The 20,054-nt window shown below is 49.8% G+C and overlaps 1 gene segment (V, D, J or C); it reads right to left on the bottom strand.

Moving 5' to 3' along the window:
* Positions 1 to 1,833: 1,833 nt before the first annotated feature.
* LOC115642243 lies at positions 1,834 to 19,299 on the bottom strand. The segment is given in 4 exon segments: positions 1,834 to 2,025; positions 6,940 to 6,992; positions 18,787 to 19,095; positions 19,188 to 19,299. Coding segments are annotated over 4 exon segments (600 nt in total).
* Positions 19,300 to 20,054: the final 755 nt, after the last annotated feature.

Below are 20,054 nucleotides of genomic sequence, written 5' to 3' on the forward strand. Positions count from 1 at the left end.
CGCGTTTGGGGGAGCCCAGTGCTGAGGCAGCAGGGGGTGTGGGTGGGGGGGTGTGACGAACTGGGAAAGTTCTTAATGTTTTCTCTGAGTACTGTGTTGGTGCCTCAGTGTCCCCATGGCAGTTCTTAAGTATCTGGCAGAGCAAAGGGCCAGTGCACCTAAATGCCTGACACTCTGTCTCCTAGCAACTGATGGCCTGGGCCCCTCCTCTGCAAAGGTGCCAGCTGAAGGTGTTGGAGACAAAGGGATCAGGTGACCTCCTGGCCCGGGAAAGGGGCTGAGGAGAGAGGAGGGGCTGGGAGGGGTTGTTAGTCTGGAGCTGGCTGGGGTCAAGGGTGGAGGGCAGACCTGGGGGTCTGGCTCACTGCCCCCCAAAATGGACCCAGCCGAGGGGTCTGGTTCGCTGTATCTGCAAGCTCTGTTTTAGACCCTGTTCCTGTCATCGAATAAACCTCTGTTTTACTGGCTGGCTGAGAGTCACGTCTGACTGCAAAGTGGGGGTGCAGGACCCTGTGGCTTCCCCAGGACCCCGCTGGGGCGGGCTCGCTGTGGGAAGCGCACGGAGGGGCAGAGGATGCTGAATGCTCCAAGGAGAGACCCAGGAGGTGAAGCTGTGTGAGCTTCTTGCCCTGAACAAGTCTGCTCCAAGGGAGAGGAGGCTCCCCAAAGTCCTGACTGGCTTGGTGGGGAGCAGTTCCAGAGCATCGCCCGGTGACTCCGTGACAGGGGGTACTGGTGGGCACGAGGGGGAGCTCATGTCGGGGGGGGGGGCGGGCAGCCAAAAAAATTTTTGCTTGGGGCTGCAAAAAACCGAGAGCCGGCTCTGGCTTCAGGTGTCACTAATACTTCTGTCTCTTTTCTGCCTTGGTCTAAGACGTCACTAATAACATTTGCTTTGCGTTGTTCACGTTAAACTGATTTAGGGGAGAAACCAATGTACAAGCGAGGGCAGAGGAACATTCCCCTGTGGTTCGATTCTCTATAACTGCCCCCTGCAATGTTTGTGCAGCTGGTGTTTACCGCTGGAGAAGTAGGAGAATGGACTAGTTTGCTGCTTGTTCTCATCCACTGTGACAACCCCCATCTCCCGACGGAATCCTCCTTTGTCCAATTGCTAACAATTTAAACAAGTAGCCACCTGCTTTTCCCTGCGGCTGCCCTCGCCTTGGAGCGGGATAGGGTGGGGGGAGTGGGGAATTTGGTCAACGCTGCCTCATTATTTCCCTTCAAAGCGCTCCTAAAACCCTCCTGTGCCCTGGAGCATAAGGAAGTATTGACAACAGGCTGCTGTTTTGCTGAGGGGTCCCTGCCGACCAATATTGTCTTATTGGTTCCTTGTCTCCCCTCCTCCATGTATCTCTCCCTGCTTATCTGTCTCTTGTCTTACAGTTCATAAGCTCCTGGGGCTCTGACCGGCTGTTTGATCTGTTGGTGCAGCGCCTCGCACACTAGAGCCCTGATCCATAACTGACTCCTAGAGGCCATCGTGCAAAATAATAATAATAATAATAATAATTGACTTCACTTGGAGCAGTAGGAGCAGCTCCTCCCTCATGCCGGAGAGAAGCAAATAAACCATTGGTACTAATTAGCGCTTAGCTGTTTTCCTTTCCCAGCCTGTGTTTACCCGAGGCCAAGGAAGACAAGCCTCAGGAGAAAAACCTGTCCCCTTCTGCAGGCGTGCTTCAACGAGTGTGTCAGCCTTGCTGGTGCAGGGAGAGGAGCACGAGCAGGCAGAGCAGCCTGTCCCGGCTGAGTGTGTTTGCTGCCAGGGGCTCCCCGCTGCTGAGCGCTTCTTTCCCAATGAACACCCGGCGAGGTTTGTGTCTGAGCTCAGCCCGGCTTCCCCTCGCTGTGTCTCGCACAGTAATACACGGCGGTGTCCTCCGCTTCCAGGCCGGTCATGTGTAGGTAGAAATTGGAGCGGTCCTTGGAGGCTGTGAATCGCCCCTGGATTGCCGGGGAGTAGCTGTTGTCAGACGATGAATAATAATAAATCAGCCACTCCAGCCCCTTTCCTGGAGCCTATCGGATCCAGAACATGTTATAGCTGCTGAGATCAAAGCCGCTCACGGTACAAGTCAGTTTGGTGGATTCTCCGGGTTTCTTAATCCCCGGGCTGGACTGGGTGAGAACCATCTGTGCCCGGGCCCCTGGAGACAAAGAAAGCGGGTTGTTAGAAGTAATGTTTAAAAACAGCAGATTAGCTACACAGACAGATACCCTAGAGAGGAGAGAGAGACCTGTATGTACAGATTAATCTGAACACTCCCTAGTGTGACTCCCCGGCCGGATCTCAGTGTTTTCCCACGCAGGACGAGCTGCGAGGGATTTTCTGCAGCACTCCCGTATTCAGCACCACGAGCTCTACCGACTTGCCTAGAGAGAAGTTCCTAGATAACTTTAGGAAAAAACCCTCAGCCCAGGAACTGCAGCGCGATCTCAAACCGACGATGAACAGAGAAACAAACCCACCGGAGAGGCCAAGCAGGAAAACGCAGATTCTCAGCGGACCCAGCATGGTGATGGATGGGAGCGCGGCCCGGTAAGCCCCTGATAGGATGCGGGGCCGTTGGCTGAGATGCCGGAGTCGGTGGTTAAGTACGGAGTCGGCTGTGGCAGCTTTGCATGTTCGGGGGGAAGCCGGGGGGTTGGAAATAAAAGGGGCTGAACCCAGCAGGGGGGCAGGCCGGGCGAGAGGCTGATGGGGGGTGGGGGCGTGGCGCAGTGAGGGTCGGGGGGTGACTTGATATAGTAGAGAAGAGACCGGAACTCTGAGCCGGAGAACGGGACTAGGTGAAAACAGACGGGAAAGAAGGATTTCCTGCCCCAGACTTGGGACACGAGCCACAGACAATCTGAGAGCGGTGCTTCCTCACTGCCTGTTCTTGGCAGTTTGGTCCCTGGGCCAAGCCCCTCGCCACAGGCCCTGTCGAAGCCCATTGCGTGAGAGCCCTCCCCACCCCCCAGGAATGAAGAGCGTGAAAGCTGGGACATAAATAGGCCCCGTCAGTCCCTCTCTGACGCTCCAGGGCTTCACAGTTCTCTGCAAAGTGCACGCGGGGTGTTTTATGGGCTGTGAATCAGGGACCCCGGGGTCAGTTTGTCTCTGCTACGGACTCACTTTGTGATCTCGGGCCTGTCACTTAGGCTGAGATTTTCAAAGGAGGCCGAAGGAGGCAGGAGTCCCATTGCCAAGCAACGGGATGCGGGTGCCTAAATCATTTGGGTGCCTTCGAAAATCTCAAACTAAAAGAGCTGATGGGTTTCTTGGGCAGTGTCCTAAACAGCTGGGTTCGAGTGCAGCCAGGTGAGTAGAACGATCCTGACGTTACTCAGGAAGGAAAACCCAACCTTTACCTACGTCCCCACTTGCCCTTCTACATCCCAGCCCAGTCCTGAATTGGTCAGTAGCCACAATGTGCTGCACAAGCAGCGTGCGGCCTTCTGCCGGTCTGTGCGAGTAGCGGAAACATTTCGGTGGGCAAAAGCGGCGGGGGGGGGGGGGGAGGGAGATGTTCCACTCCCCGGTCCTTATACAACCTCTCTGGCGTGTCTTGCTCTTAGTTCATGTTTACAAAGCGGGTTGAAGAGAAGAAAGTTCATTATTCGTAGTAACTGAGGCGGAGGGATCATGGTCCAGGATGGGTTGTATGTGATGGCCAGTGGAGTTCTGTTGGTACAAAATACAGTTCCCAGCTAAAACCCCTCCAACGCATCATCAGGGATCTACAACCCATCCTGGACAATGATCCCACACTTTCACAGGCCTTGGGTGGCAGGCCAGTCCTCGCCCACAGACAACCTGCCAACCTGAAACATATTCTCACCAGTAACTGCACACCGCACCATAGTAACTCTAGCTCAGGAACCAATCCATGCAACAAACCTCGATGCCAACTCTGCCCACATATCTACACCAGCGACACCATCACAGGACCTAACCAGATCAGCCACACCATCACTGGTTCATTCAGCTGCACATCCACCAATGTAATATACACCATCATATGCCAGCAATGCCCCTCTGCTATGTACATCGGCCAGACTGGACAGTCGCTACGGAAAAGGATAAACGGACACAAATCAGATATTAGGAATGGCAATATACAAAAATCTGTAGGAGAACACTTCAACCTCCCTGCACCTGGGAATAGAAAGATATTATAAATCGTATTAATATTAATAGCGATAATAGACTGCTCGCTTGCCCCAACGATGCTTTCCAGGAGAGAAGATACCTTCCAATGCTGCTCCAATGAACAGTAAATGGAGCCAAAGTCTCACTATCCCCAGAGTTGGAGGGAAAAGCTCTCATGGGATTAGCTGATAACTGCACAGACACAGGGGGCTGCGGATTGTCTCTGTGTGTGCAGCCTGGGCAGAGAGAGAGAGACATTTAAACAGGAAGTGTCACACCATCTGCATATCCCGCTCCTTATAAGAGATGCAAACTCTTTCCCTGAGCGATCAAATTTCTTACCCTTCGATTCTGAGGGATGGGCGAAGAATGTGTGTAACGTTCGGACCCAAACTCCCCTGAACTGAGAAGGGACGTGGCCTTAACTGCATTGACATGGATCAGCTCCTACATGAGAAGCAAATATTTAATCCTGGGCTCTTTAATCTGACAGACAAAGGGTGTAACAGGAACCAGCGGCTGGAAGTTGAAGCTAGACACATTCAAACTGGAAACAGTACAAATATCTAAGTGAGAATAATTGGCCATTGGACCAACTCATCGATGATCCTGGTGTGTTCTCCGTCGCTGACCATTATTTAACAAGACTGCACGTTTTTTCCCTAGAAGATCTGTCTGAGGGATTATTTTCAGGGAAGTTCTCTAGCCCGTGGAGGTCCGATTAGATGTTCGCAATGGTCCATTCTGGCCTTGGAATCCATGAATCAATGAGCAACCAGCCACCTGGATAATGGTGCTGACCTCCCTGCAAAGCGCTTTGAGATCTGAGAGGAAGCGGTGATGGCGTTTCCCTGTCACTTGTCTCTGACAGCAGCAATCAGCGTCACCTGCTTCAGGAAATGGAGCGATACGAGCCCTAGTAGGAAGTTCTGAGATAACTTGCCCAGGGAGAGAGAGAGTTTCCACTTCCCACTAGTTGTAGGTCGCCCTATGCTGTGGGGTTAGTTCCCACAGATTTACAGCATGAGGCTCCGGCCACAGAAGTGTTGGAAAGGAGGTAGAGGGGATGGTCAGTTAAGAGGAGATTTTCAGAGGCCCAAAGGGCAATCGGGGGGGCTGAGTCTCATTGAAAGTCGGTGTGAATTGGCTACTGTAACTCCTGTTTGTCCCATTGAAAATCGCCCTTTGAATCTCTCAGTGCCTCAGTTCTCCAGCTGAGATATGGGACTAATGCTTCCCTACCTTGAAATTCACTAGTGATGGTGAAACCCTGAGATACTGCAGGGATGAGGCCCTCAGAGTCCTTCCCTCGATCTACTTCAGGGATCGGCAACCTTTGGCACGCGGCCCATCAGGAAATCCACTGGCAGCCGGGATGGTTTGTTTACCTGCAGCAGCGCCAGCAGGTTCGTCCCATCGCAGCTCCCACTGGCCGTGGTTCGCCGCTCCAGGCCAATGGGGGTGCGTGAAACGGGGGCCAGCACACCCCTCCCACAGCCAGGCGGGTCCCATTGAATGAAATGGTAGTTTGGGTTTTAAATCTCAGCCCCAAAGAGTCAGTGGCGACAGATGTGCTGGCTGTGATTTCCAATGGTGCAGAGGAAAAGCAACAGGACTCGTACTGCTGAGGCTGTTGGATGTTTCTGAAAACCCCACACCAAGTCCCGTTTGGTGTTATTTGGATTTTGGTGCCTAATTCCCTTAATCTCCATTGACAATTCCGGCCATTCTCTGCTCTGAGAAGTGTGAAATTTCAGTGAAGACGCCTGTCTATTTGCCTCTGATGTCTTTATACTGGGCTAGATTGTGTATCCTCTACTCATGTGGAAAACACTTACACCGATATACCCCTGAATACCGCAGGGCTTTAGGGACCGACACAAGTACTCACCTGCCCGACACAGAAGCGGTGGGGAAATAAAGACGGAGATGGAGCAGATCTGTTAAAATGTCTGGGTGTTTATTTCACTGGGATTTCCCTTCCGTCGCTATGAGTCCCACTTGCCCTCTGAGTTTCCAGGGCTCAGAGAGATTCATGTCTCTGTCCCTCTGAGGTGTCCGTGTTCTCTGTAAGAAGGGAAGCGCCAGCCTGTGGGCCCAGAGACAGTGTGGCCTTTCCCGGGGCTGCCTCTCTTCCTTCTGACAGCACACAGTGACCTGGGGTCCTTTCAACGCCCCCCCCCCCCAACTCTGCACTCCCTGGGTCCCCCCTTTCCCGGGGCTGCCTCTCTTCCTTCTGACAGCACACAGTGACCTGGGGTCCTTTCAGCCCCCCCCACTCTGTCCTCCCACCTTAGCACTCCCCGGGTCCCCCCTTTCCCGGGGCTGCCTCTCTTCCTTCTGACAGCACACAGTGACCTGGGGTCCTTTCAACGCCCCCCCCCAACTCTGCACTCCCTGGGTCCCCCCTTTCCCGGGGGCTGCCTCTCTTCCTTCTGACAGCACACAGTGACCTGGGGTCCTTTCAGCCCCGCCCCCACTCTGCACTCCCTGGGTCCCCCCTTTCCCGGGGCTGCCTCTCTTCCTTCTGACAGCACACAGTAACCGGGTTCTTTCAACCCCGCTCCCCCATTCTGCCCTCCCCGGGTACCCCCTTCCCCCAGGGCTCTCTCCTCCCACACACGGAGTTAAAGGCGCCTGTGTCTGGCGGGTCCTTCGGCTCCTCCTATCACTTCAACCGAGGGTCACTAACAGGTTCCTATAGCCGGGGGTCTCTGCCCTCCCGGAGCTGGGGGTGAAGGCAGGGGGACAACGCCCTGGCAACGGGTCCAATCCTGTGGCAAACACACGTTTCCTACAGCTTCTTCCTGGCACACCCAGCTTCTCCAAGGGCTGGGATTGTTCTGGTCCCCTTCTCCTCCGGTTACATTTGACTGTGTCCGGGAACAGAGTCATATCCTAAAAAGTGATATAGGCACTTAAGGTTCAAATCCCATTAGCTTTCAGTGACCCTAAGTCACTTGGGGATAGTTACCCACAGTCTGTTCACAGGGGTAACCATTCCCCGGGGTGGCTGAGGGCTGCAGTGTTAGCAGGAGACCTGGATTCTCTCACTGGGGGTTTTGAATGGCTGTAGATGTGGTTTGTGTCACTGTGTGTATCTAGCACAGTAATACGTGGCCGTGTCCTCGGTTCTCAGGCTGCCCAGCTGCAGATAGGCCGTGCTTATGGAGGTGTCCCTGGTGATGGTGAATCGTCCCTGGAAAGCGTGGGCATAGCTAGTGCCACCACTACTGGGGGCGATATATCCGATCCACTCCAGTGCTTTCCCGGGAGCCTGCCGAAGCCAGTCAATGTAGTAGCTGGTAAAGGTGTAGCCAGAGGTTTTACATGTCACCCTCACAGACTCTCCTGGCTTCTTGATTTCTGCCCCAGACTGGGTCAGCTGGATCTGGGAGCTGACACCTGAACATGAGTCACAATAAGGAAGGAAAATATGATTAATTTCTCTCCCCTTCCTTCCTCTGCCCAGATTTATCCAGGTCCTTCCATTGCCCCAGCCCCTTAGAATGATGTGATCTGGGGTATTCAGGATGTTATCCCCACAATGCCCCAGTGAGGTAGGGAAGTGCTTGTTGTCATCACTTCCCTGACAAGAAACCGAGGCACAGACAGACCCAGCCTGACAATTTCCAAGCCGCCCAAGGGATTTTGACACCGAGTTCACAGGAAAACCAATATGAAATTGGCATCCAAATCCCCTAGGTAACTTTTCACATTAAATGATTCGTTCAAAGAATTATTGAGTCCTGGTTGTATGTCTTAACCCTAAAGCCCGGCTTCCTGTGCTACCCCAGCTGTCCTAACTCACTGCTTGTACCTTTACTCCACTTACCCGAGAAGGCTGCCAAAAGGACAAGGAACCCCAGACATGTCATTTTAATTCTACCCCAGACACCTTGTGCGGTGCAACAACAGCAACTGTCTGGCTGCCCGGCAGATTTCCAGGGAGGATCAGTCGCTCTCCTTTATAGGGACGTTTTCCTACTTCATTTGCATGTGGCCATTGCTAAGCATTTGAATAAACCGTAGCTGCACCGACCTTGGCAAATAAATGACCTCAGAGCCGAGACTGACAAACTGATGGGGCCATTGCAGGGAATTCATGCCCCGATTCAGGAACGCAGGAAGCATGTTTTTAAGGTCAGGCTTGACAAAGCCCTGGCTGGGATGATTTGGTTGCAGTTGGTCCTGCTTTGGGCAGGGGGTTGGACTAGATACCTCCTGAGGTCCCTTCCAACCCTCCTATTCTATGATTCTATGTTGATATCAAGTGGACTTCGGTTTGAGTTCAGAGTTAACGGAAAGCTGGAATGTTAAGATGCATCATCTCGGGTTAGGACAGTGTAATACCCCTGGGATATGGGGAAAATGCAATAACTGAAGCTATGATGAACATGAGCACTCTCCTTTGGTGAAAGGTGCAGGTGAGCTGTCATTTCCAACCCCCCAGGAGTGAGTGCTGGGTTCTCACTTCCCAACGATTTCACAAGTCTGGTTTATGACCAAATCCTGGCTTTGAAAATCCCGGCCTTATGTATGGGAGGAGGAGAAAATCCTCTCAGTGTTGCCAGGGTCCCTTGTTATGAAATATTTCCCTCCAGTCTCACACAGAACATTTTCCTGCCACCACGTGGCTACAGATGTTCCTTCAGCTTTAGTTCATTTTGAGAGTGTTTTGTCTCTTTTCAGCCTAAAATATATCCCTCGATTTTACAAGTGGCTCTGTGGATTTCTATTAACCCTGGAAAATCTCTCCCTAAAAGTGACATCTTTTCTCTTTCCCTCTCCCCCTGGTTCATGTGTCTGTCACCTCTGTAATCTGGCAGGCTAGGATCCCAGAGTCCTCCTTGTCACAGCAGCAAAGGAAGAAGGTTGTATCTGAACCCGCAGAAGAGGTGCGGTGCGGGGAATTGGACGAGATGTTCATTTCTCGGTTAGAACGTGGGACTCCAAGAAGTCCTGTTCAGTTTGCTCTGTGTGTACAGACGTCTTGCTCTGGTCTGTCTGAATTACCAAAGACAGGAATTACAAGCACAACCAGCAATGATAACTTGCCTAGCGGCTCGCCATGCATGTGAATTTCAAAGCCAATTAATGGAAACGCACTGAGTGGGGCGCTGTCTGACCTCCCTGCTAGGAGATGCTGAGGAGGGGTTGGGTTCTAAGTCCCACCTGTTAAAGGGAGTTAGGTGCCTAACACCAGTTGGGATTCACAGCCCTCTCCTGGAGTCAGGTGCCCCAGCTGTTACTTAACTTCCCACCACGCAAAGCCCTTGTGCCAGAGAAGGATTCGTTGGTGCTTCCCTTAGCTTTTAGCCTAGTGGTTAGAGCACTTGCCTGGGACATGGTAGAGCCAGTTTAATTCCCTCCCCTACCCCGGCCTGACTTGGGACCGGGATTTGAGCCCACATCTTCCACTGTCAAGAGGAGAGTGACATTGGGGTGCAGACACCCCCATTCTCTTTCAGAGCTCATGAGTATTAAATTAGTCAGAGTGGAACAGCTTCAAGAGGAGAGATTGAAAGACCCCTCCACAAAATACCCCATAGCCTGGTGCTTAGGCCATTCACCCAGGAGCGTTTTGCTGCTGTGACAGGTGATGGTGTCACAGGAGCCTAATTCATACTTTGAGAAGTGACGTAGGAGACAGGAGAAAAATTTACTGACATTGAGGTTTAAGTGAGTTAGGAGCCTAATAACTTTGGGGAGGAATTACCCATAATCTGTTTACATGGGCAAATGCTCTCTGGGGTGAGTGAAGTCTCCAGGATTCTCGGAAGACCTGGGTTCTCTCACTGGGGGTTTTTGAATGGCTGTAGATGTGGTTTGACTCACTGTGTCCCTAGCACAGTAATACGTGGCCGTGTCCTCAGTTCTCAGGCTGCCCAGCTGCAGATAGGCCGTGCTTATGGAGGTGTCCCTGGTGATGGTGAATCGCCCCTGGAAAGCCTGGGCATAGCCAGTGTCACCACTACTGGGATTAATATATCCGATCCACTCCAGTCCTTTCCCGGGAGCCTGCCGCACCCAGTGCATGTAATAGCTGGTAAAGGTGTAGCCAGAGGTTTTACATGTCACCTTCGCAGACTCTCCAGGCTTCTTGATTTCTGCCCCGGACTGGGTCAGCTGGATCTGGGATCTGACACCTATAAATAAACAACAATAACAAAACAGTTAATTCCATTGTTTTCCTCCTCTTCCCAGGTTTATCCAAGTCCTTCCATTGCCCTCCTCATGGCAGTATCTGATCTGCTTGTGTGTAATAATGAATTTATTCACACCACAGTACTGGGAAGGAGGGAAGTACAGTTAGCCCCATTTTGCTGAGGGGAAACTGAGGCACAAACCCAGCCTGAGATTTTTCAAGCTGTCTCAGGGATTTTGATACCTAGTTCCCATTAAAAATAATGAAAAATGTGTATCAAAATTCTCTTATTGGCTTTAAAATTCTATCCTATGTGATTTGTTTAAAACTCTAGGATTTGGAATCCAGAATTCCTGAATCTCTCTGATAAGTCTTAGCCTTAAAACCATCTTCCCTATCCTAGCCCAGCTGTCCTAACCAGACACCTGTAGGTTCATCCACTCACCTGAGAAAGCTGCCAAAAAGAAGAGAAACCCCAGACAGATCATATTCATTCTCCACAACAACCTGGTGGGCTGCAAAGCAGTAACCTTTCTTCTGCTGGCAGCTCTTCGGTGAGGGTCTCCTGCTCTCCTTTATCAGCCAATTTCCCTTCTTCATTTGCATGTGGGTGTTGCTAAATCATTTGACTAAACCTCAGCTTCACCTGCCGTTACAAATAAATGACCTCAGAGTTTAGCGGGACCCAGTCATGGAGGACGCCAGAGCAAATGAATGAAATTTAGGCACCAATCCAGGAAAACACTAAATCACTCTGAGCTCAGTGGTACTTAAATACGGTGTCACGGAGTGTGGGGGAGTCCGGCCCTGCACCCCTCTTCCTGGGACCCACAGTGACTCTTAGCCAGCCAGTAAAACAGAAGGTTTATTGGACAACAGGAACACAGGTTACAGCAGGGCTTGCAGGCACAGTCAGGACCCCTCCCTTGAGTCCTTCTGGGCTTTCAGGGTGCTTGGATCCTAGCTAGGATACCCTGAATTCCACCCATCCAGCCCCAAGCCCAAACTCAAACTGCTTCCCTCCTGCCACTCCCTTCCTTTGTCCCCTTCCCGGGCAAAGGTGTTGACCTTTCCCCTCCCTTACCTAGCTCAGGTTACAGGCTCTGGCATCGTCCATTCCCTAAAGTCCTCCCCTGATCTCCCACTCCCCACACAGACAGTCCCTACTGCATCACATACGGGCTTAAAGATTGTTGGTAAAATCCAATATTAAGATGTGTAATACTGGGCTATCCAAATGTAACACCCAGGATATGAAACTGAAGTAACAGAATCAATGAATGTGTGAACACCAGCGCCCTGCACTGGTGGAATACGGACCAGTCCTGTGATTTTCAGACCCTCCGAGGAGCACTGGGTACTCAGTTCCCACTGACTGGAAAGGTATTTGGCTGAGCAAACCCTCGCTTTGTCCTCAGCACCTACGGGTGGAATTTCAGTGATTCCCTGTGAGTGTTCCCGGGTTCGGTCTTTGGGAAGAAATGTTCCATAATCGAACATGACATTCTGCTGCCCCCATGCGGGTCTGATAAACAGAGAAAAGATTCCCTCCTTTTCTTCCTTTAGGTTAATGGAACTTGCTCATTTTTGTCTCCTGGCTGTAACCCATGGGGCAGGAGGGCGGGGGGGGGCGGCGATTTTTATTTGACCGCTGATTTGCTTTTAGAATTGTTTCCAGGGATTTTCATTGATCTGCCAAAAGTCCATTTGTTCTATTTACAAGAAACTTCTCTTGGAAGCACCTGTCGCTGCAGTTGTCTGAACGCTGGCTGCACTAGGAAGGATGGGTGTGCAGTCAATGAGCAGGTTTGCTAGGGACAGCCAGTGAGCAGGGGTGGTTATGTTATAGGCTGGTGTTATCCACAAACAGGAGGCGAGACTAGTTGCTTGTAATATCCTGATCTGACCCTAAATTATATTAATTTAGAGAGTCCTCTTCAATGTATTGAGTATGTAGGCATGTCTGTGTGTGTCCTATGAATAACCAGCCAAACAAACCAATGTTCAGTGTGGCCAAGAATGTCACTTGTCTTGTAGTTGGCCAGTTAGGCTAAGAATTTCAAAGCCACCAAAGTGAGCTGGAATCCCAAATTGTGCATTTAACTCCTGTAGTCAGCTCGGGAAAAAATCCATTCTTAACTGTGAGCAAGTGGCAGCCTCTCCCTGTGCTGGCCCAGGGGTTTGCATGGCTGTGACTGGATTTCTTCTCACTGACCCTCTCACACGTAATACTGGGCGGTGTCCACGGGCTTCAGGCCGGTGATTTGCAAATACAGCAGGTTGTCGGGATTGTCCCTGGAGATGGTGAATGACCCTTGACTAAGGGCCAGGTGGGTCTTAAAACTACAATACCCACCTGCTGAAGTGAAAAAAACAGATTGACAGAGCTGAAGAGTACCCAGAAGTCACCTATTACAGGACAGACCCAACAAAGAAAATAACAGAACACCACTAGCCATCAACTACAGCCTCCAACTAAAACCTCTCCAGCACATCATCAGAGATCTACAATCTATCCTGAAAGTTGACCCCGCACTCTCACAGATCTTGGGAGACAGGCCAGTCCTTGCTTACAGACAGCCTCCCAACCTGAAACAAATACTCACCAGCAACTGCACACCATATAACATAAACACTAACCCAGGAACCTATCCTTGCAACAAAGCTCAATGCCAGCTCTGTCCACATATCTATTCAAGTGACACCATCATAGGACCTAATCACATCAGCCACACCATCAGGGGCTCGTTCACCTGCATATCTACCAATGTGATATATGCCATCATGTGCCAGCAATGCCCCTCTGCCATGTACATTGGCCAAACAAGACAGTCTCTACGCAAAAGAATAAATGGACACAAGTCTGACATCAGGAATCATAATATTCAAAAACCAGTGGGAGAACACTTCAACCTCACTAACCACTCAGTAACCGATTTGAAGGTGGTAATTTTGCAAAAAAACCTTCAAAAACAGACTGCAAAGAGAGACTGCTGAACTCGATTTAATATGCAAATTACATACAATTCACTTAGGTTTAAAGAGAGACTGGGAATGGTTGGGTCATTACACTAATTGAATCGTTTTCCCTATGTTAAGTTCTTCTCACACCTTCTATGGGTCATCTTAATTATCACTTCAAAGGTTTTTTTCTCCTGCTCATGCTAGCTCATCTCAGTTGATTGACTCTTCCAGTTGGTATGCGTACTTCCACCTTTTCATGTTCTCTGTCTGTATAAATATCTCCTGTCTGTGTTCCATTCTGTGCATCCGAAGAAGTGAGCTGTAGCCCACGAAAGCTTATGCTGAAATAAATTTGTTAATCTCTAATGTGCCACAAGTACTATTGAACTCAATGTAATTTTGACTTTACACTGTTTTTGCTTTATGCGCTAACCACGGAACGGAACCCTCGTGTAAGATGAGACAGACCTGTAGATAGATAGATAAATAGATAGCTAACTAGATAGGAGCTAGTGTCATAATATAGTGTCCAGTTAGTGTCTTAACAAAGTCCCAGGGACCAGGCGATTCTGGTGCTTCTATTGTGCCTGTTGCTAGTGTGTTGCTGGGTAAAGATATGACAACTCTGTTAAACCAGGTTGATATCATGACCAGGGCACCAGGAAAGCACGGAGGTGATTTGACTGTTTTACCCACTGACAGTGTGGAAACTTTTAACACGAAGGAAATAATTCCAAAGCTTGTGTGTGTTGAGCTTGGTAACTCGCCTCTTGCCAGCAAGAAGGGCGGCAAAGGGAAAGAGAGCGCCTCTAACCTTTAACTATGGAGACTAGCAGCTTGCCTGGAAGGGGGCTGTATAAAAACCCTCTGAATGGGCCAGAGGTGATTCTGGGTTTAAGTGATGCTCAGAGGGAGCTGGTTGTGGCTCATGTCATAGACTCACAGATCGTGCCCACTCTTGGCCCTGTGTGGTCCGTGCGGGTTGCCCCTTTCAGTGCGACAGCTCTTCTCGGGGGTCCACTCTCTCTCGGGGTCAGGCCCGTCCATCTCCTGGAGCCGCACTTCTCTGAGCCTTAGCACATCTGTCTCTGCCGTGGGCCCCCTCCGGGAGTCCACGCCCTCTGGACCCCCTGGGCCTCTTCAGTCCTGAAGAGGCTGATGCAACCCTGTTCTCTAGATCGGAGTGACTCTCAGCCAGCATAAAACAAGAGAGTTTATTGAGAGTTGAACACAGCACAGGAAACTCTCATGGCCTCAGGCCTGGCCTCTCACAATAACAGCACATCCCAGTCTCCCTGCATCCAGGTGGGCTCTGCCTGCTTCCCCTCGCCAGCCCTGAGCCCCCCTGCTTCCCAGCTGGGCCTCTGATATCCCCGGCCTCAAGCCCCGCCTCTGTCCATTGTCTTCTCTCCAGGTAAACAGGGTCGTAAATAGGAAGGCCTGAGTCCCCTCTCCTCGCAGCTCTCCTTTGGCCGGAACTGGCTGGTCAGGTCACCGGGGTCCTCTCTCTGCAGCCCATTGTCCTCCCACTGGCCAGAACCGGTTGTGTCGCCTGGGCTGGGGTCCTGAGTCCCTCTCCAGTCTTCTGTAACAACAAACTCCCTCTCCCCTCACCTCGTTAAACCAGTAACACCCAGGGACATTGAGTCCCACCCCCTGTGCATGCAAACCCTGGAAAAGACAGAAAACCCCAAGAAAACCCCCCACTTCGTCACAGCTCAGCAGAGCGATGCGTCTGTGGAGCAAGATAAAGGGGAATTGTTGCTTAAAGAATCTCTTAAGGCAAAGAATCCTCATGGTAGTTTTGCAGCAGTTTGCTGTAACTGAGAGGTGTGAACGTGATTTGATTAATGGAGAGTAGAGATTTCAAAAGGTCTCCCACCTCTCATATGGCACCTTGGGGTATGAAGGGGTATGGTCCATGGTAGCGGTCGCTGTGCCAGCCTGGTGTCGCTGTCCCAGCCAGGCATGACCATCCGAGTCACAGCACCAAATTGTGGAAGAAAACAGAGTCTTCACTCTCAGGTTGGATGCAACAAATCAGATTACAGTTTATTTCGGGCAATTGCTCGAGAAGAATACACAGACAGAGAGTATCTCTGCCTCAGTAGTTCTCTAAAGAATAAACAATTTAGCACAAGTTCTTATAGCATTTAGTCACAGACACTAACGACAAACAATTGTGTCTTGTTTATACATTTTCCTTCCTCAAACCTTGCTTATCTCAGTATTTCTCACTACTCTCACATTTTATTACTATCTCCAAGGCCAGGTCAAGCTGACTCTGCTTTGCTGTTTACCACTCGCTTCTGATGTAAACCCTGCTTGTAGAAGTCTTGCATTGTGAGAGCTGAGGTTTAGGCTAACTCTGCTTTGTCTTGACCCAACTGAGATACCTGAATATGAAACCTTTTAATCTTGTTTCCACAGCATCATGTGCCAGCAATGCCCCTCTGCCATGTACATTTGCCAAAGTGGACAGTCTCTATGCAAAAGAAGAAATGGACACAAATCAGACACCAAGAATTGTAACATTCAAAAACCAGCAGAAGAGCACTTCAATCTCCCTGGACGCTCAATAACAGACTTAAAAGTCACCATTTTTCAAAAACAACAACAACAACAAAATAAAAAACAGACTTCAACAAGAAACTGCAGAACTGAAATTAATATGCAAACTGGACACCATCAAATTATGCCTGAATAAAGACAAGGAGTGGCTGGCTCACTATGAAAAGTAATTTTCCCTCCCTTTGATATTCACCCCTTCTTGTCAACTTTTGGGAATTGGCATCTTCCACCTTGATTGAATTAGCCTCGTTAGCACTGACACTCCTCTTGGTAAGGCAACTCCCATCTTATCATGTGCTGTAATATATATACCTGCCTACTGTATTTTTCACTCTATGCATCCTATGAAGTGGATTTTAGCCCATGAAATCTTATGCCCAAATAAATTTTAGTCTCTAAGGTGCCACAAGGACTCCTCGTTGTTTTTACTGATATTGTAGTTGAACTGTAGGCTGTTTTTAGTACATTTACTGCCGTGGGTTTCTTTCATCCATTCTTGGGATGCCAGTTCTCCGATGTCCTGGATATCCACCTGCCAAGGCACATTGGTGCAGTTTCCTGATATTTGCAATTGTTGCCCTGAAGGAACAATGTGCTGGGTCTTGATTCCCAGATTTGAAGCAGGTGAGGCTCACTGAATCCCACTAACATCCTAATTTTAATGTCCCCTCCTGAATGCCAAGCAAACCCCAGGGACCCTAAAAGGACTGACCTCTCCTTGTTCCCGTACTAGCTTAAGGCAATCAATATTCTATATAGTGGCTTTAGGGCTCGTACAATTTCCCATCATAATATTAGCGTATCCAGTCATCAAAGACAACCTAGATTTGGAAGGGGCTTTTGGTGATAGCCAGCCAGCCATTACATTATGGTGATGAGCAAACCCCTTTTCCCAACATAAGCAACAGCTGGTATGATTGAAAACTGATGGATTAATCCAACATTGGACCATCATCCAGAAATCATTTCCCCATGCATTGACTGCATGGATGTTGATAGGCCAGTGAATAGGGTTGGCTATTAGACAAACAACATGTAACATAGTCTATCTATCTATCTCCATCCACCCCATCTATCTATCTATCTATCTATCTATCTATCTATCTATCTATCTATCTATCTATCTATCTATCTATCTATCTATCCCCTAACACCCCATCTATCTACACACACACACACACACACACACACACACACACACACACACACATACACACACACAGTTGTGACAGAAGCTTCTTCTTTATGGTGCCTGGGTTACTTGTGCTCTTCTGCTGGCACCAGCCTTCTTCTTCTTTTGAACTCTGAAAGACAAAATAGACATTTTTCTATCCCTCCTCCCTCCACCGGTAGGGTAACAATTAGAGGTTACTGATTGGAATCCCCTTGCCATGGTGTGAGCTGTGAAGAATGGAACCATTTTAACTTTTGCTTGTTTAGCCTTTTTCTCCAGATTTCTCCCTGGTATACTGTTGGGCTGGCCTTTCCCACAATGTTCACTGGGCCTTCTCATTTCATACCCAAAGAATGAGTTTGTTCTGCACATATTCGATACAGCCCAGCCTTTTATCCACCTTTCTTACATTAAGGCCCAATTGTTCTGCTATTTCCTTGTGGGTTTCTGTTAATGCCTCTAAAAGGGACTGGATCCATTGGGCATTTAGCACTTTGGGTTGTCACTCATCTGGAATATCTATATCTAGCTACCATTGCTGGGGTGTTCTCCTGTCCCTTCCTGTCATTGCTGCAAAGGGAGTATAACAGTGACTTGCTGACAATAGGGCCATTAGAATCATAGGCAGTTTTTCATCCCAATCTTTTCCATTTTCTATTACCATTTTTCTTAAAGCTTCCTTTGGAGTGCGGCTGGTTTGTTCCACTTGTCCTGGGGTTTGGGGGTAGCCCCTAATGAGGAACCTTTGCTTAATGCCTAATAATTTACACATTTTCTGTCCTTTCACTAGGAGGAAATACCGTGGGCAATGCTTGTTCGCAGACATTTCGATGAAATCCTTCGAGAAGTTCCGGGTTCCCAAAAGGACTCTTAAGGATGCCACATCAGTAGAGGTGGGAAGTTTTCAAATTAGTTCCACCCATTGTGCATCTTTGGTTCATCCTTCCTTTCTCAATATGACCCCTAAGTGTTTTACCTCTTGTTGTACCAACTGAGCCTTGGCTTTACTAGCCTTAAATCCAGTATCCTGAATGAGTTGTAACACATTCTCAGGGATTCTATCAACCTCCTCCCTACTGTCCCATTGCACCAATATATCATCAGCACAGGAAATTACTCTTTTTTGGACTTCGGGTGTCAATTTTTCCCACATTTTGATCATATGGGAGTGACTAATTGCAGGGGCATTATGAAAACCCTGGGGAACCCTTGTAAAACACATCTGTTGTTACACACTAACAGATGAATGGCTCTTTAAAAAACACTCTCATTACATAAAATCCACATTAGGTCACACTCCCAATGCAAAACTGATGCAAGAAGGGTTGTCCCAGACCTCGGCGGATGCATCATTGGCTATTCCCATTCTTGGTTCTGTTTACTACGGCTTCAAACCCAATAGTAGTGTGAAACACAAGGTCTTGTGGTCCAGTTAGTGTAAGTCCGGAGTAACTCGAGTCTAGTGAAAGCAGCTGCTGTGACTTTACACCAGCGAGGATTTGGCCCCAGGAGCAATTCGCTCCATCCTCTGGGTCTGATGCGAACCCCAATGCGTTTGTTCCCTTTACACCGACAGAGTCTGTCCTGTGAGTCTGAAACCAAGACGGGGCCCAGGGGAGCCAACGCGCCAGGTCTCCGAGGGGAGAGCGACTCAGAACAGGACTCACTCCGGATTGGGGTTCACAGGTGAAGCGAGGGGATCTCTGCACCCAGCGGGGCTCTGGGCAGGAAGGGGAGACACGTTGCCCGGGAGCGGAAGGGTTAAAACTGCCGGGAGGTTTGTGTTACATTCTCCCGCACAGTAATAGCGGGCGGTGTCCTCGGGCTTCAGGCCGGTCATTTGCAGATACAGCAGGTTGTTGGGGTTGTCCCTGGAGATGGTGAATCGGCCTTTCACTGAGTCTGCGTAAAATTGTTGGCTCCCATCAGTGTAAATGAGTGAGACCCATTCCAGCCCCTTCCCGGGAGCCTGCCGGACCCAGCTCATGTAGGCGCTGCTGAAGGTGAAGCCGGAGGCTTTGCAGGAGAGGCGGAGAGAGTCTCCGGGCTTTTTCACATCCCCTCCGGACTCCACCAGCTGCACCTGGGACCGGACACCTGGGAATAAAGACAGGGTGTAAATATCGGTATAAAAAGCAGCGTTAACACAATATTCTTGACGCTGACAGTTATTCATAGCAGGAAAATACCTTCCAAAGCCGCTACAGCGAAAATGAACAGGAGCAAAAATCCCATTTTCCCGGGTGCTGGAGGGGAAAGTTCTCAGGGACTGGCTGGTCACTGCACAGACCCAGGGGCTGCGGATTGTGTCTCCTGGTGCAGCCTGGGCAGAGAGAGGCACAGATTTAAATAGGAAAATGTCTCTCTCATTTGCATGTCCCCGCTTTATAAGAGACACACACTGCTGCTGCCCGTGATCTGAGTGACTCGCCCTAGGGCTCTGGGTGCAGGAGACAGACTGTCCCATCCTATGTATCTGTGCGGCGCCGGGCACAGGGCGCTGGGATCCTCATTAGGCTTTCGGACCCCTATTAATTTCATCTGGTGACCCCTGGTTTGTGTATTTCGGGAAAGGGTAAATAAGTTCTTCACTGCTTCAACCCACGCGGCTGCAGCTTCTCTTTGCGAGACCTGCAGGTCTGGGGATTGAGGGATTTAGAGCAGGGGAGATGAGTAGCCGCATTTGCGCCTTCCTCTTTTCATAAGGGACTGGGGGATTCAACTGCGAGTGGGCTCCAGATCCCAGCCCCGGGCTCACAGAGGAGAGTGACAGACTAGAGCGTCTAGCAAGGGCTGTGTGACTGTGTCTTTAACACGGTGCCTGATACTTGATCAAGCCCTGGTAAATTCATGTATCACCCTCAGCATACAATGCTGGGGCCTGTCCTTGCAACACCGATTTTCCTACTGTGCACACAGGATAAGCTGGTTAAAGGGGACTCGTTATTTAGTGTCCCTGAGTTTGATGTTGAGAAGTTGGGCGGTCAGCACCTCCAGAGAGGTGCAGCAATATGGGTCCCCAATACAGGGCACACTGGCCATTGGACACAGCCAGT

This window comes from Gopherus evgoodei, unplaced genomic scaffold, assembly GCF_007399415.2.
Source record: "Gopherus evgoodei ecotype Sinaloan lineage unplaced genomic scaffold, rGopEvg1_v1.p scaffold_39_arrow_ctg1, whole genome shotgun sequence".
NCBI lineage: Eukaryota > Metazoa > Chordata > Testudines > Testudinidae > Gopherus > Gopherus evgoodei.